This window comes from Oryctolagus cuniculus, chromosome 7 (assembly GCF_964237555.1).
Source record: "Oryctolagus cuniculus chromosome 7, mOryCun1.1, whole genome shotgun sequence".
Taxonomy (NCBI): Eukaryota; Metazoa; Chordata; class Mammalia; order Lagomorpha; family Leporidae; genus Oryctolagus; species Oryctolagus cuniculus.
In genome coordinates this window covers 49,994,452-50,009,407 of record NC_091438.1, presented here as the reverse complement: position 1 = coordinate 50,009,407, position 14,956 = coordinate 49,994,452, and the positions used below count along the sequence as shown (strand labels likewise).

Sequence of the window (14,956 nt, the reverse complement as noted above, 5' to 3'; positions counted from 1 at the left end):
TGCAAGCACAATTTGTTGAAGAGATTTTCCCTACTCCACTGTATGGACTAAGCACTTTTGTCAAAAATCAGTTGGCTGTGTATACATGGATTAATTTCTGAACTCTCTATTCTGTTCCATTGCTTTCTCTCTATAAATCAGTGTTTATGCCAGTACCATGCTGTTTTAATTACTATAGCTTTGTAATATGCTTTGAAGTCAGATATTGTGATGCCTCCAGCTTGATTTTTCTTGTTCAGGATTGCCCTGGGTATTCTGGGTCTTTTGTGATTCCATATGAATTTTAGGGTTGCTTTTTCTAATTTTGCAAAAATGTCATTGGGATAGGGATTGCCTTGAATGTGCAGATTGCCTCAGGTAGTATAGACATTTTAATGATGCTGACTCTTTTCATCTATGAGCAAGGAATATCTTTGCATTTTTGTGTGTCCTTGTCAATTTTGATAATTTTCATTGTAGAGATCTTTCACTTCTTTGGTTAAATTTGTTTTTAAATATTTGGTTTTTTTTGTGGGTGTTATGAATGAGATTTCTTTCTTGATTCTCTTTCTGTGAGTTCATACAAAAAAGCTACTTTTTAAATGTTTATTTTATAACCTGCAGCTTTACTGAATTGATTTCTCACTTCTAACAGCTTTTTCGTGGACTGTTCAGGTTTTACTATGCACAACATCATGTCACTGCAGATCTGTATAGTTTGACTTCCTGTTTCCCAATTTTGAATCCCTTTCTTTCTCCCTCCCCCCAATTGCTCTTGCTCCAGTACTATATTGAATAAGAATGGTGAAAGTGGACATCTTTTATACCTTAGTTTTCAACTTAATCTTAGTCAGGTTGTAGTAGCTGGAGCTGGATTGATCCAAACCCAGGAGCCAGGAGCTTTTTCTGGGTCTCCCACATGGTGCAGGGGCTCAAGCACTTGGGCCATCTTTCACTACTTTCCCAGGCACATATTATGGATGCTGGCACTTCAGGCGGCAGCCTCACTCTCTGTGCCACAGGGCTGCCCCAAGACCAGTTTCTGTATAGAAGTTCAGTCTTGTTTAGAAAGCATTTATGAAGTACCTAGTACTGTAAGGGTATATGAAAGAAATATTAGATGTAATCCTTGACTGTAAGGAGATTGTTGTCACCTGCATATGTCTCATTCCCCTGAGAAAATTAACAAGGTACAGTCAGACCTGTTTGGCTGCACTCTGTTCCCTGCATCTCAGCCTTCTCTTTGCGTGATCAGATGTGTCAGAGGTGGTCTCAGAAGAAACTAGAAGGAGTTGTCAGGGTTGGGAAAACTCCATTTATGCCTTAATGATTTTATCGTCTTCATATCCAGAGAGAGCAGCATTGATTTGAAATGTTTAAAATTAGGAAGAAGGAGAGCTTTGCTTTTCAGTTCATCTTCTTGGAGGACTTAGAGAGGATCCTTTAGGAGCTGGATGCGGCCTGGACATGGTCTTTTCCAAACATTGTGATGTTTGTGATTGTATTTTTGTTGTAGTTCTATTTTTCTTTAAAATTTTATTTATTTATTTGAAAGGCAGAGTTAGAAAGAGAGAGAGAGAGAGAGAGAGAGAGAGATTCCATTCACAGATTCACTCCTCAAATGTCCAAGCCGAAGCCAGAAGCCCAGAACTCCATCTGTAGCTACCACATGGGTGGCAGGGGCCCAAGCACTAGTGCCTTGACAGGGAACTGGATCTGAAATGGAGCAGTTGGTACTCGACTGTCGCCCATATGGTATGCTGGTGTCGCAGGTGACAACTTAACCCACTAGGCCGTGTACCAGCCCTGTGTTTTTGCTGAGGCTCCACAGCATTTTCATGTACCGAAACTTTCACATGTTTCTGCAAGTGAGTCATTACCACCAGGTGGCAGTGATAACTCATGAATGTGCTTCTGTCCTAAACTAATCTGCATACAGCTTATTTATAAAAATGTTATCCCAGACTTAGCACTGACCCAAGAAGAAGACAGTATTCATAAAGCATGTTTTAAAATGGAAAAAGTACCTGGAAGGTATACAGCGTAGTGGATAAAACACAGGTTCCGGAGCCAGACCGGGAAGGATCGGATCCCGCCCATGTCACCTTCTGGCTGTTGAAGCTTAGTTACATTTCTTAACCCAGTTTGGTTTTCATTTCAACATCTGTAAAATGGGCATGACAATAATAGTAAGAGCAGTTACACACTCATCTTCCCTCCCTCTAGAACAGTGCTTGATGAGTGTCCTCATCATAGCCACTGTGATAGCCATGGCAGAAATGTAGCTGTCGCCATCACTAGGCCTAGTTTAGCATCTCTGTAATCAGTCACCATTATCTCTGTCCTGTGAAGGCTTTGGTGGGAGCGTTCCTGCTTCTCTTGTCCTAGACCCGGCCTGGAGTCGTCATCCTTCCCCAGGCGGTGTCCCACCGGGCCCCTGGAGCAGGCCCTTTCAGGCCGGCTTGTTCCAGCAGCGAGCTCTGACGACCTCGGTGAGATGCAGTCCGCTTTGCATTTGTTTCCACATTAATCAAATCGAAGGCTGTAATTTGCCTTCCTGGTTCTCTTAATTAATTCCTGTGAGCCGAGGTACCCCTCAGCCCTTTTCCTGGGGCACTGAAGACAGACTAGCAAGTTGTTCCTGGGAGTGTTCTCGTCTCCCTGTTGGCTGTGGTATGTTGTGTCTGATGAGTGTGGAAACTGCACAGAGAAGACCAGCTTTCTCCTGTCAGAGAGGGGTGGCCTCACACTCTGCCGAGAGCATCATCCCAGCCTCTCGTGACCGTGACGGGTCAGTTCCTACCGCAGACCTCTCATCACCACAGTTGTCTCCCCCTGCGTCTTCTTGCACAGACTGCGCTAAGCCGCCTTCTGTCCAGGCATTTAAACCCAGGAGTCTTAAAATGGTTTTACGACCCCAACTGAAATGTCCTCTCTCACTGCTAACCCCGGCATCCCTCATTCTGTTACATCGGGAATTAAATTCTCTGAAGCAGTCAGGGGGAGTGCGGTGGCTCTGTGGTTGGAGATGGGGAAGGGGTGTCTCTGAAAGAGAAGCAGGCAGTTGTGACTGATCTCAGTCCGTCGGCCTGAGCCACGCTCGTCTGTGTCTTTGTCTCCCAGTTCCTTGTCTTTGCGCCGCTCATCGTATTTCTTTCTGCCTCCTTTTCAGGTGGAGTTGGCATGAACTTAACAGCAGCAGACACTGTTATTTTTGTGGACAGCGATTTCAATCCCCAGAATGACCTGCAGGCAGCTGCCAGAGCCCACCGAATCGGCCAGAACAAGTAAGTGCTCTGAGCGGCTCAGCGTTTCTCCACCTCCTTGGCTTGCCTGGCAGCAGTTCTGTGTTGGAGATGAAAGGGAAGAACACGGTCCTGATGGCAGTCCCAGACTGCACATCGGAGACCACCAGGCATTAGCCCAGCCCTGCTTTTAACTCCTGAGTAGTGTTGGGTGGATCACATGATCAGTCCAGGTTTACTTTAAAAATGGAAAACCAGAGGCTGATATTTTAGCCTAGTGGTTATGATTGGGATGCCTGCAGCCCACATTGGCGTTTTTCGGTTTGAGGCCTGGCTGTGTTCCCAATTCCAGCTTCCTGTTAATGCGCACCTGGGGGCCGTCGATGATGGCTTAAATGATGGAGTCTAGATCAGGAAGACCTGGATTGAGTTTCCAGCTCCAGCTTCAGCCTGGCCCAGCCCCAGCCATCACAGGTATTTAGGGAGTGAACCAGTGTATGGGAGCATGCACGCTCACTCTCAATCTTGTCTCTCATATAAATAAATAAATAAATATTTAAAAACCTCACAGAAGTAAATTTTGAAAGGATTAGAAGGAATCTTTAGAAGATATTTATTTAAGTTATCCTTTTTGTTTTAGGGTCTAACTCAGAAAAATGGGGTTGTGGGGTTATGGAACCAAGGAAAAAAGAAGTTACCCTTTGACCTAAGGGTAGTGCATACCAGAAGTTTTCCTTGGCCTGAGATTAACAATCTCAGTGTGGTCACTTCATCATTCGTTTTTTGACTCTGGAAAACATTCAAAGGAATTTGAGGCCAGATCTCTAAGAAATGCTTGGGTCCAAATGAAATGGTCTCCTTTTAGTTGTGCAGTATATGTGGTATTTGGCTATGTTTTCTTTTAGGTGTAGCTACATGCTTTCACCCAGCTTATAACTCATAGCACACTACTGTCATTTCACAGGTCTGTCAAAGTTATTCGGCTGATTGGCCGAGACACCGTGGAAGAAATCGTCTATAGGAAAGCAGTCTCCAAACTGCAGCTCACCAACATGATCATAGAAGGAGGCCATTTCACGCTGGGAGCCCAGAGACCCTCGGCAGAGGCGGACCTCCAGGTAGAGTGTAGCATGCTTCACCCCAGGCTCCGTCACAGACTGTGGGCGTTGCTCTCCGTGGATGGGAATGCAAAGGAAAAGAACCAAGGTTAACTGCCCGCTCTTCCCTGGCTGAACTCAGACCTGTCCTGTACCCACAGCATGCAGGGTGCTGTAGGAGCTCGGGGTGCATCGGATGCACAAAGGCAGTAGACTATAAAATAAAGAAAATGGGCTTTTATATTGGCTGTATGGTTTAAGCAAATGGCTTAACCTCTTGGCTCTACTCTCTATTTAGTTTTCAAAATATGAGGGTATCTCTAGTTATCCCAGTGGGCTGTTAGAAGAATTAGATTTAAAAAAAAAAAGAAAAAAAACTTGGCATAAGCAATAATGACTAATTCTCTATTTTCTCCTTGATCCCACACCCTTTGATTGATGACTCATATTACTTCCTTCAAACTCAGAGGAGGGCGAACAAGATCAGGAATTCAAAATTATGCCATAGGAAAAATGGATGGAAGAGCCAGAGTTCACTGGCTTGAGGAAGAGGATTGTGGATGGGCACCAGATGCTGACTTGGAGGCTCTTGGAGCTGCCTTTTGCAGGAAGATTTCGAGTTCTTCCCCAGCAGCCCTTGAGTTAAAATTAGAACCCCTGCTGTAGTGTATCCTAGGTCCTTGCCTTTTGCCCGAGGGGCTGGGTGCAGAAGAACAGCATCCAGGATGCTAGAGAGATCCAGGCATGAAGTTATGCATGTCAGGTGGCAGCAGCAGTGGGCAGGTGTGGTGTAAGAAATGCTGCAGAAGAAGTGATAGGAGTTGGCAGCTGCTTTGGTGGTGGGCAGCTAGGGAGATGCGAAATTAAAAAATGGCTTGTAAGGTCTTAGGCCTGGATTATGAGGGAAATAAAAATTAACATAGAAAGGAGAGCAGAGTATTAGGAAGATGGACATGATGTAGGCTTTGAGTTTGAAGTAAAAATGGAATATAAACATAACTTTTTTTTTATAAGATTTATTTATTTGAAAGGTTTCCCAGGGAGAAGGAGAGGCAGAGAGAGAGGGCGGGGCGAGGGAGAGAGAGGTCTTCCTTTCGCTGGTTCACTCCCCAGTTGGCTGCAATGGCTGGAGTTGCACTGATCAGAAGCCAGGTACTTCCTCCAGGTCTCCCACGTGAGTGCAGGGGCCCAAGGACTTGGGCCATCCTCCACTGCTTTCCCAGGCCATAGCAGAGAGCTAGATTGGAAGTGGAGCAGCTGGGTCTCGAACCGGCACCCATATGGGATACTGACACTGCAGGTGGCAGTTTTACCCGCTACGCCCCAGCACCAACCCCAAACATACACTATTGTTAGAGCTTTGAAGACTCCAGGATAAAAGAAAGAATTTCATTTGTGAAAGTTTGCAAGGGAAATCAAACCTTAAGAGGACTTATCAGGTAGAAATACAGCAGGTACACAACACACAAGGGAAACAAGTTACACAGTAGTACAAGCAGAGTTACCAAGTTTACAGTTAGCCTGAGCAGTTTTTAAATCACATGGTTACATGTGCAAAAACCAATCATGTCTGGACCATGTTGTTTTTGTTAGGGACTCTAACTTACAGGAAAGGTTCAAAGTTTCATTTATTTGGAGACTACAGCTAGAAAGAGTAACCTTGGTTGTTTATTTTATTTATTTATTTATTTTTTGGTCTCGGGGAGTAATGTTTTTTCTTTCATTGCTGACCATGATGTCATGTGCACAGTTACCTACAATTGGAGCAGGGCAGGCTGCATATTTTGTTTTCATACTACCTAAGAGGTAATTCTAGATGGTAGTGGAAAGCATGAGAGAGATCACACTGTACAGACTTTTAAATACAGTTTTCTGTGTACCCTTGGGAGAGATAAGTTCACCATTCAGCATGGTAAAGGGGCTTTGGAAGGCCCACATTCTGGGTGTTAGTGAAGAAAACGCCATCAATGGGATGTGTGACCTCTCCTGGTGGAGGGAGCCCAGTCTGGGCAACCCCTGTGATGTAGAAGCCTGGGAACATCCTTGTGAAACATGTGGACATACCCTGTCCACGGAGCCAAAGACTGGAACAGGTGGGAACATAGAGTATTGCCTGTTTGAGAGGGGTTCAGCCGGACTTCTTACCCGGCTCATGGTTATCGGAAAATTATATTCAGGCTCTGATGTCTGATTTTTCTCCTCCCTTTCTCCCTGTCCAGACTCTATATATGGAGTTTTTGGCCATTTCCAAACATGATGGTAATAACTCAGTGTCCTTCTCTCAAAAGAAATAAGGGTTTTTTGTTTTTTGATTTTTTTTTCCTTTGTCAAAGGAATCCAATAGTAAAAGCTGTGGTCTGATTTGGTAAATCTAAGCATTTTGGAGTTCTGACGTCCTGAATGTGGGAAGCAAGATTGTTACCCTGCAGGGAGAACACAGTCGACACAGAGAAAGGCAGGTGTAGGTGGAGTGAACATTTATTGAATGCCTGTTATTTGCTAAATGCTGTCTGAGGTGCTCTTTTCCTACCGCTTCAGTGAATAGCAACACTCTTTCTCTCCATCCTAAGTACAGTCATATGCTCATTGTGTCACTTAACCATAGGGATGCATTCTGAGAAGTGCATTGTTGGGCAGTGTCATTGTTGAGCAAACATCATGGAGTATGGTTGCACAAACCTAGATGGTGTAGTATAGCTCGTAGGCTGCACTCCTATTCAACATGTTACTGTACTGAATACTGTAGGCAGTTATAACGCAGTGGTGTTTGAGTATCTGAACATGGAAAGGTACAGAAAAATACCATAAAAAGATTTGAGAAACAATAATGACCTGCATAGGACACTTGGCATGAATGGAAGCAAGCAGGACAGGAAGTTGCTGTGGGCGAGTCAGTGGCTGAGTGGTGAGGGAATGTGAAGACCTGGAGGTGATCTGGCCCTGCCAAGTCAGCTGCAGGTGGGACTCAGAATTCAGTGAGTCAAGAGAGGCTAATTTTTAAGTTGGTAATTTTGTATGGCCCACAAATGATGTTATAAGTAGCCAAATGGCCCTTGGCAGAAATAAAGCTTCTAGGCCCTAGAACTTCGAACACTATACACTTCTTAGTCACTGTACATTTAGGCTACACTGAATTTTGTTAAACATTTTCAATAATAAATTGACTTTAACTTAGCATAACTTTTTTTATTTAAAGTTTTATTTATTAGGAGAAGCAGAGAGAGAGAGAGGTCTTCCATCCGCTGGTTCATTCCCCAAATGGCTGCAATGGCCAGAGCTGGGCTGATCCAAAGCCAGAATCCAGGAGGTTCTTCAGGTCTGCCATGTGGTGCAAGGGCCCAAGGACTTGGGCCATTTTCTACTACTTTCCCAGGCCATAGCGGAGAGCTGGATCAGAAGTGGAGCAGCTGGGACTCGAACCAGTGCCCATATGGGATGCTGGCACTGCAGCCTTTACCTGCTACACCACAGCGCTGGTCCCTAACTTTTTTCTTTATAAAGTTTTCAACTTTTTGACTTTTGTCAAAGCAAAAACATTGAGGAATGAATGTTGTAGTGCAGGAGGTTAAGCTGCCACTTGGGACACCTTTATCCCATATCAGAGTGCCTGGGATTAGATCCTGCCTCTGCTTCTTTTTTTTTTTTTTTTTTTTTTTTTTTGACAGGCAGAGTGGACAGTTAGAGAGAGAGACAGAAAGAAAGGTCTTCCTTTTTGCCATTGGTTCACCCTCCAATGGCCGCCATGGCTGGCGCACTGCGGCTGGCGCACCGCGCTGATCTGAAGGCAAGAGCCAGGTGCTTCTCCTGGTCTCCCATGGGGTGCAGGGCCCAAGCACTTGGGCCATCCTCCACTGCACTCCCTGGCCACAGCAGAGAGCTGGCCTGGAAGAGGGGCAACCGGGACAGAATCCGGTGCCCCAACTGGGACTAGAACCTGGTGTGTTGGCGCCGCTAGGTGGAGGATTAGCCTAGTGAGCCGCAGCGCCGGCCCTGCCTCTGCTTCTAATCCAGTTCCCTGCTAATGCACCTGGGAGGCAGCAGATGATGGCCCAAGTACAGGGGTACCTGTAACTCATGTGGGTGATCCTGATGGAGTTCCTGGCTCTTGGTGTCAGCCCAGCTTAACCTTGGCTGTTGGACACATTTGGGAAGTAGACCAGCCAGCGTTATGGTATAACAGGTTAAGCTGCCTCCTGCAATACTAGCATCCCATATGGATGCTGGTTCAAGTCTCAGCTATTCCACTTCTGGCCCAGCTCCCTGCTGATGCATCTGGGAAGGCAGTGGAAGTTGGCTGAAATACTTGGGCTGTTACAGCCATTTGGGGAGTGAATAAGTGGATGGAAGTTCTCTCTCTATATATATCTCTGCCTTTCAAATCAATAAAATAAATCATCCAAACAAAACGAAAGACACACACACACATTAGCCCAGGCCTACACAGGGTCAGAACCAGCAATATCCTGGTCTTCCACTTCTGCATCACTGGAAGGTCCTCAGGGGCTATAACACACCTGGAGCTGTCATCTCCTGACAGTGACACCTTCTGGGCACCTCCTGAGGGACCCACCTGAGCGAGGCTCTTCTTGAATTGTCCTTCTTTCAGACGTACGTCCATGGTTGGTTTGCTTGTTTTACCCCTCCCATGATAGATTTACTAGTAAGTAGGTAAGGCACTATGAACATTGCTCTGTTAATGAAAACCTTTCTCTGGGGGTGGGGAGTCCATGTGTTCATACTTTTTATGGAGTTTGAAGAAGTCTGCAAAAGCATCTACTAAATTCTTCACAGTGACTTTTCTTGGCGGGGGGGGGTTCCTTCTTTTTCTTCTGCAGTTTCCTTTTCTCTTGCTTCTTCTTCAGCTCTGCATCCACTAGGTGATAGGAATTTCTCAGCTCTGTTATAGTCTTATGTATGCAGGTCATTATTGATCAGACACTGTGATAGGGTCTGACTAATTTGCCCCAGTTCACTCAGATTAAGGACTGGGATCCAAGCAATCTCTAACCTCCATCCTCCAATATATATGACTGCAATGCACTGCTGCTCATAAACACACGTCAGTCTTTAAGACACATCACAAGTAAGAAGGGAAGCCGGGAGGCAAGTGTAGATCTGTGGTGGATGAAGGAGGGATCCCTCTGTGGAATAATCCTTAACACACACATGGAATTTCTTCTATTTTTGGTACCAAATGCCAAAATCAGTTGCCTTAATTATGTATACTAAGACTAAATATATCCATCCCAGGTATGTTCATGTTCATGTGAATTATCCAATTTTTTTTCTAAGTGATTACAAAAGATCTTAAGATTTCAAAGTCACTCATTAAGAAAGATGATCTAAAAGGAATTGGCCCTATCTAAAAGACCAAGATGTGAACAAAAGCCCAATCTGAGAACCTCATTTGGTTCAGAATCTCAGAGTTAGTACTTAGGGAGGCACAAAGTTGGAGGTAGTGAGAGAAATCCAGGAAAAGTTATCTAAGTTTCTTGGGTGGTTCCTACAGCCATAGGCAGTTGACTGTGTGTTACCTAGAAAGGGATGAGGGATGGGGAACAGTAGTGCAGTGCCAGAGGAATATCCTGAGGGAGGCAGACTGAGAAGTGGCCTTTTGGCTTGGTGTCAGGAGTTGTAACTGTCCTTTGTGAAGGTGTTTCTGTAGCAGGGCTGGGCCATGTCCAGCCCGTGGGCTGTATAGGTCCATTTATGGTGGAGGTGAAGTGCCCCATACAGTCACCTCTTTTTCCTGAGTTTGGCAGTGGGAGGTAGTTAACAGGTTATCTGACTTCTCTGGTGGTTGCTGGAAATGCCTGCAAAGAAGAAATTCAGTGACTGGTGTTATAGAAAATGCATGAAATTACTAGTATCCTTCAAGAAACATGTTGGCTCATAAGAAGGTTTTGTATTGGAGAATTGTCAAGGCCAACAGCTCTAATCATCATCATCACTGCTCTGCTTAGCCACCTGTTAAACGGCCCTGGCTGCTGTCCTCTCTGATGGGGAGAGAAGCAAGACTGTCCATCAGGGAAGAAATGTGCCTGGTGTCCTTCAGCCACTTTGCAAATGACACGTGCCCTGATGGTTGTTTTTTTTTTTTTTTTTTCTCTCCATTCAAGCTGAGTGAGATACTCAAATTCGGTTTGGATAAACTGCTGTCCTCTGAGGGGAGCACCATTGATGAAGTCGATCTGGAGGCCATCCTGGGAGAAACGAAAGATGGACAGTGGGTCTCTGATGTCTTGCCTGCAGCAGAAGGAGGGGACAGAGAGCAAGAGGAAGGAAGTAAGTTGGGGCTGGAGCACAGCAGATGGCACAGCCGCGCCCTGCTAGAGCACGAGCGAGATGAGTACCCATGGGAAGTGTGGCTACTGCTCTTGGGCCCTGTTACTATGTAGAGGACACAGCTTGGTCCAAGAACTCCTCCAGACTGACTGGAAATTTGTCTGGCTGCTCCCCTGGAGCTGAACTTTAAACAAGAGTCATGATACTGCAGGTTGTGGTAGTATCCATTTCAAGGATTTCAATTTGTACCATTCCTCCCTTGGTTGCAAGAATCTGATCCACACACAGTGATTCCCCTTCTGTTGTATCACAGCGAGCCTTGCTGGGGCATTCACTGTGTGCTCACCAGTGGTGTGCACTGTGTGGTGTGCTATGTGCCTTTTTCCATTTAACCTTCACAATACCCTATGAGGTGGAGAGGATTTTGTACCTCCTCCCCTAAATTTGCTCGATATTTGTGTTTGTGTTCTTTTCTGTTCTACATTTTTGAATTTTGGATTCTGATTGCTTCCTACGTAGTAGCTTTATACAGATGTTCCCTAACATGCCATAGATATTTTGCAGTGACTGTTTTCCTGTATGGTGGCAGCAGGGATTCAGTGTGGACTTCTTAATACAAGAGAACTGTCTTGTACTGCTTGAGGGAATTGCAATTTCTTTATTAGATGGTGTTTTTGGTGGGGGTGGGGTTGGTGTGACTTTGGACTTTATGATCCTCTTTTATTTCTGTTGATCCTGAATTTCCATCACTTGCCTCTTTCCTCCCCTTTGCCACAACGTTGTCAAGGGATGTCTCTCACCTCTGAGTTTGCTCTCTTTGGCCCCCAGAAGCAGTGCCTTCTCCAGTTTCTGCATCCACGTGTTTTAGCCCCTTCCTTTCAGTTCTTTGGCAGCTACTCTCTCATCTACCAGGTCTCAGACTGTCCGCATTTTGTTCCCAGTTGGGGGTGTGGCCCTCCTTTGAGGGCTACATTTAGTCTGACACTCCCGAGCCCCAGTGCCTGCCCCTCTGTGTAGTCTCTGTCTGACCATCTGTCTGCTCTATGTGGGCTTTGGGGCTTGTTGGGCTGGTTTTGGATGCTCATTTCTCTATTCCCTGCAAACTGAAGTTCACAGTAATTTTCTGATTCCAGGTTTTGCAGTGGGCATGGATTAGGGGTAGGTTTTATGACTCCTTGTTAATCTGTATGTTTTTGGTAGAATATACATAGAAATTGAAATTTAGGCATTATTTTACAAAAACTGCTCTGATTTTTCTTATATTTTATCTTTAAAATATTTATATTTAATATTAACACTCCTTTTTGTGTTCTTCAAGAATTCTTTCTTGTTCTGTGCTTGTTTAATTGCATCCTGTCCTCATTTCAATGACATAATGTCCTCTCTGAGGACATTTTTTATCGCTTTTTTTTTTTTTTTTTTTGACAGGCAGAGTGGACAGTGAGAGAGAGCGACAGAGAGAAAGGTCTTCCTTTTGCCGTTGGTTCACCCTCCAATGGCCGCCTTGGCCGGCGCACCGTGCTGATCCGATGGCAGGAGCCAGGAGCCAGGTGCTTTTCCTGGTCTCCCATGGGGTGCAGGGCCCAAGCACCTGGGCCATCCTCCACTGCACTCCCTGGCCACAGTAGAGAGCTGGCCTGGAAGAGGGGCAACCGGGACAGAATCCGGTGCCCCGACCGGGACTAGAACCTGGTGTGCCGGCGCCGCTAGGCGGAGGATTAGCCTAGTGAGCCGCGGCGCCGGCCTATCGCTTTTCAAAATGTGTTCCAAGGACAATATTTATTACATCTTCTAAAAAAGTGTTCCTCAGGGCAGGCATTGTGGTGTAGTAGGCTAAGCCTGTGCCTCCCGTGCCAGCATCCCATATGGGTGCCAGTTCAAGACCTGGCTGCTCCACTTCTGATCCAGCTCCCTGCTAATGTGCCTGGGAAAGCAGTGGAGGATGGCCCAAGTGCTTAGGCCCCTGCCCCCATGTGGGAGACCCAGGAGGAGCTCCTGGCATCAGCCTGACCTAGCCCTGGATGTTACGGTCATTTGGGGAAATGGGGAGTGAATTAGTGGATGGAAGATCTCTTTCTCTACCTCTCTCTCTCTAACTCTGCCTTTCAAATAAATAAACTTAAAAAAAAAAAAAAGTTCCTCTGCATTGCATCTTTCCTCCAGTTGCTTGTCCTTCCTTTTACTATTTGTTAAATTTTTTTGGACTCCCTTGTTCTGTTGATAGTTTTTTGGAAACGTGTGGTGTCCTCCGGTGGTCTGGTCACCTGGGCGGTAAAGTGCCACACAGTGACGGGCAGCTCTGGCACAAGCAGGGATATGGCCCTTGGGCCTTATTCCAGCATTACTGTTTGGTGAACCAGCTTCCACCTTGAGTGAGCTTTCCCAGATGTCCTTCTTCAGGTCTTTCCATTGGGCAACTTGTTTCTCCAGAGGCAAATCCTCTTATATCTTCCTTGGAAGAGGCAGGTGTTGGAGTAGGCGTGGTCACTTACATTGAAAACATAGGGTGAGTCAGAGGTTCATGGTGTCCCCATTATTTAGTGTGTAGATCTTCTCCCATCAGGTCTCTCACGGAATGGAGCCCCGTAATTGTAAGTTCTAGGCTTTTAGACCCGGTGGTGGGGAATGTCTGGCCTGGAGGCCGGATAAGGCACGTGGTCTGGCCCTGCTAAGGCAGCCACAGGCGGGACTAATTTTTAAGGTTGATCATGTAGTATGGCTTGCAAGTGATGTTATAAATGATGTTACAAATGGCCCTGGGCAGAATACAAGGCTCCCTATCCCGTATGATTGAGGTGCTCTCTGTTCTCATACTCGACCCTTGGCTAGGCACTTGTGTTTTGCTTCCACAGCTCTTGTTAATTTGTTCTTATCCTTCCAGGCACTCTGCATTTTCCAGTTATTGAACTTTCTCATCAACTGTTCCATCATGATTTTTTTTTATTTTTTTATTTTATTTTATTTTTTTTGACAGGCAGAGTGGACAGTGAGAGAGAGAGACAGAGAGAAAGGTCTTCCTTTGCCATTGGTTCGCACTCCAATGGCCACCGCGGCTGGCGTGCTGTGGCTGGCGCACGCGCTGATCCGATGGCAGGAGCCAGGTACTTCTCCTGGTCTCCCATGGGGTGCAGGGCCCAAGTACTTGGGCCATCCTCCACTGCACTCCCTGGCCACAGCAGAGGGCTGGCCTGGAAGAGGGGCAACCTGGACAGAATCCGGCGCCCTGACCGGGACTAGAACCTGGTGTGCTGGCGCCGCAAGGTGGAGGATTAACCTAGTGAGCTGCGGTGCCGGCCATGATTTTTTTTTTAATCCCTTGCCTGTCATTTAGTGGTTTCAGGTGAGAAAAGAAACAGATGCATGTGGTCATATTTTTCAGTTACATGTTGATTATATTAAATGCCAAGGCTTACACCTATTTCCACATTCCCCTAATTTCAGCTTATTTTCCTAATGTTTACTGGAAAATGATACAAATGCAGTTTTCAGAAAGATAGTTATATTTCTTAGTCAATCCAGCTGCCTAAAAAATTATATTTTTTTCAGTTGAACGGCCAGTGGAATTCCCCAGTTGCATTTACGTTGGGAATTTTGTCTCTGATACCTGGTCTAGGGTTACTCTATGGTAATGGTCCCACTGAAAGGACACAGATGAAGGTCTGGGCCTAATGGGCTCCAGCCTCCTCTTGGCTGCAAAGTGAAGACAGGGAGCATGATTAAAAATAATGTTAATAAATATGAAAGATTAGGCGGTAAAGCAGCTGCAATCAAATGAAAAATAAAGAGCAAAGTTGCTTTATCTGGAATGGCAGGGTTTTTGAAACACGTTTATAAGTTGAGAATTGCATGCAGTATGAAGCTACATATGTTGATCACATTTGACACTTCGCAGCTCTTTTTTCTTCCACTTGTTGATAGAGCGCCTCGTTGAAAGCCCCCTGCTGATTTAATTAGCAAATGCCAATTAGAATTACAGCTGGTTAGATTTGGGTACAAGTGTGAAGCAATTGATCTCTTGAGAATGAAAATGTTTTGCTTTCATACTCTCCAGGGAAAACACACTTATAACTGATTTCATAATGCTGAGAAGGTACCGTTATTTGGTGACATGTGCTGTCAAATGTGCCTCGCTTTGAATATCACGCTACCTGTCTGTGGTGGTTGGTCTTGGTGGTCATGACTTGATTCATCATCTGTACAGACCACTCAGCCTTTGTGTCCTCATCTGTGAAATGGTGCCATTGATGTTTGCTTTCCTCTTCCACACAGTTGCAAACACAAAGTGTGGTAACAGCTGTTGAAAGTGTTCTGATAGTACAAAGTGCTGTTGAAGATTACACTAGTGTCCTT

General features: G+C 45.4%; 1 protein-coding gene across 9 annotated transcripts in view; it reads left to right on the top strand.

The window, feature by feature from the left end:
• CHD1L (chromodomain helicase DNA binding protein 1 like) overlaps positions 1-14,956 on the top strand; it is a 73,934-nt gene that overhangs the window by 45,422 nt on the left and 13,556 nt on the right. For all 9 annotated transcript variants that reach the window (XM_051858745.2, XM_051858744.2, XM_051858746.2 and 6 more), the window contains 3 exons: positions 3,152-3,266; positions 4,189-4,342; positions 10,441-10,606. In XM_051858745.2, the coding sequence (XP_051714705.2) occupies positions 3,152-3,266; positions 4,189-4,342; positions 10,441-10,606 (435 nt within the window). The remainder of the gene's footprint in view (positions 1-3,151; positions 3,267-4,188; positions 4,343-10,440; positions 10,607-14,956) is intronic.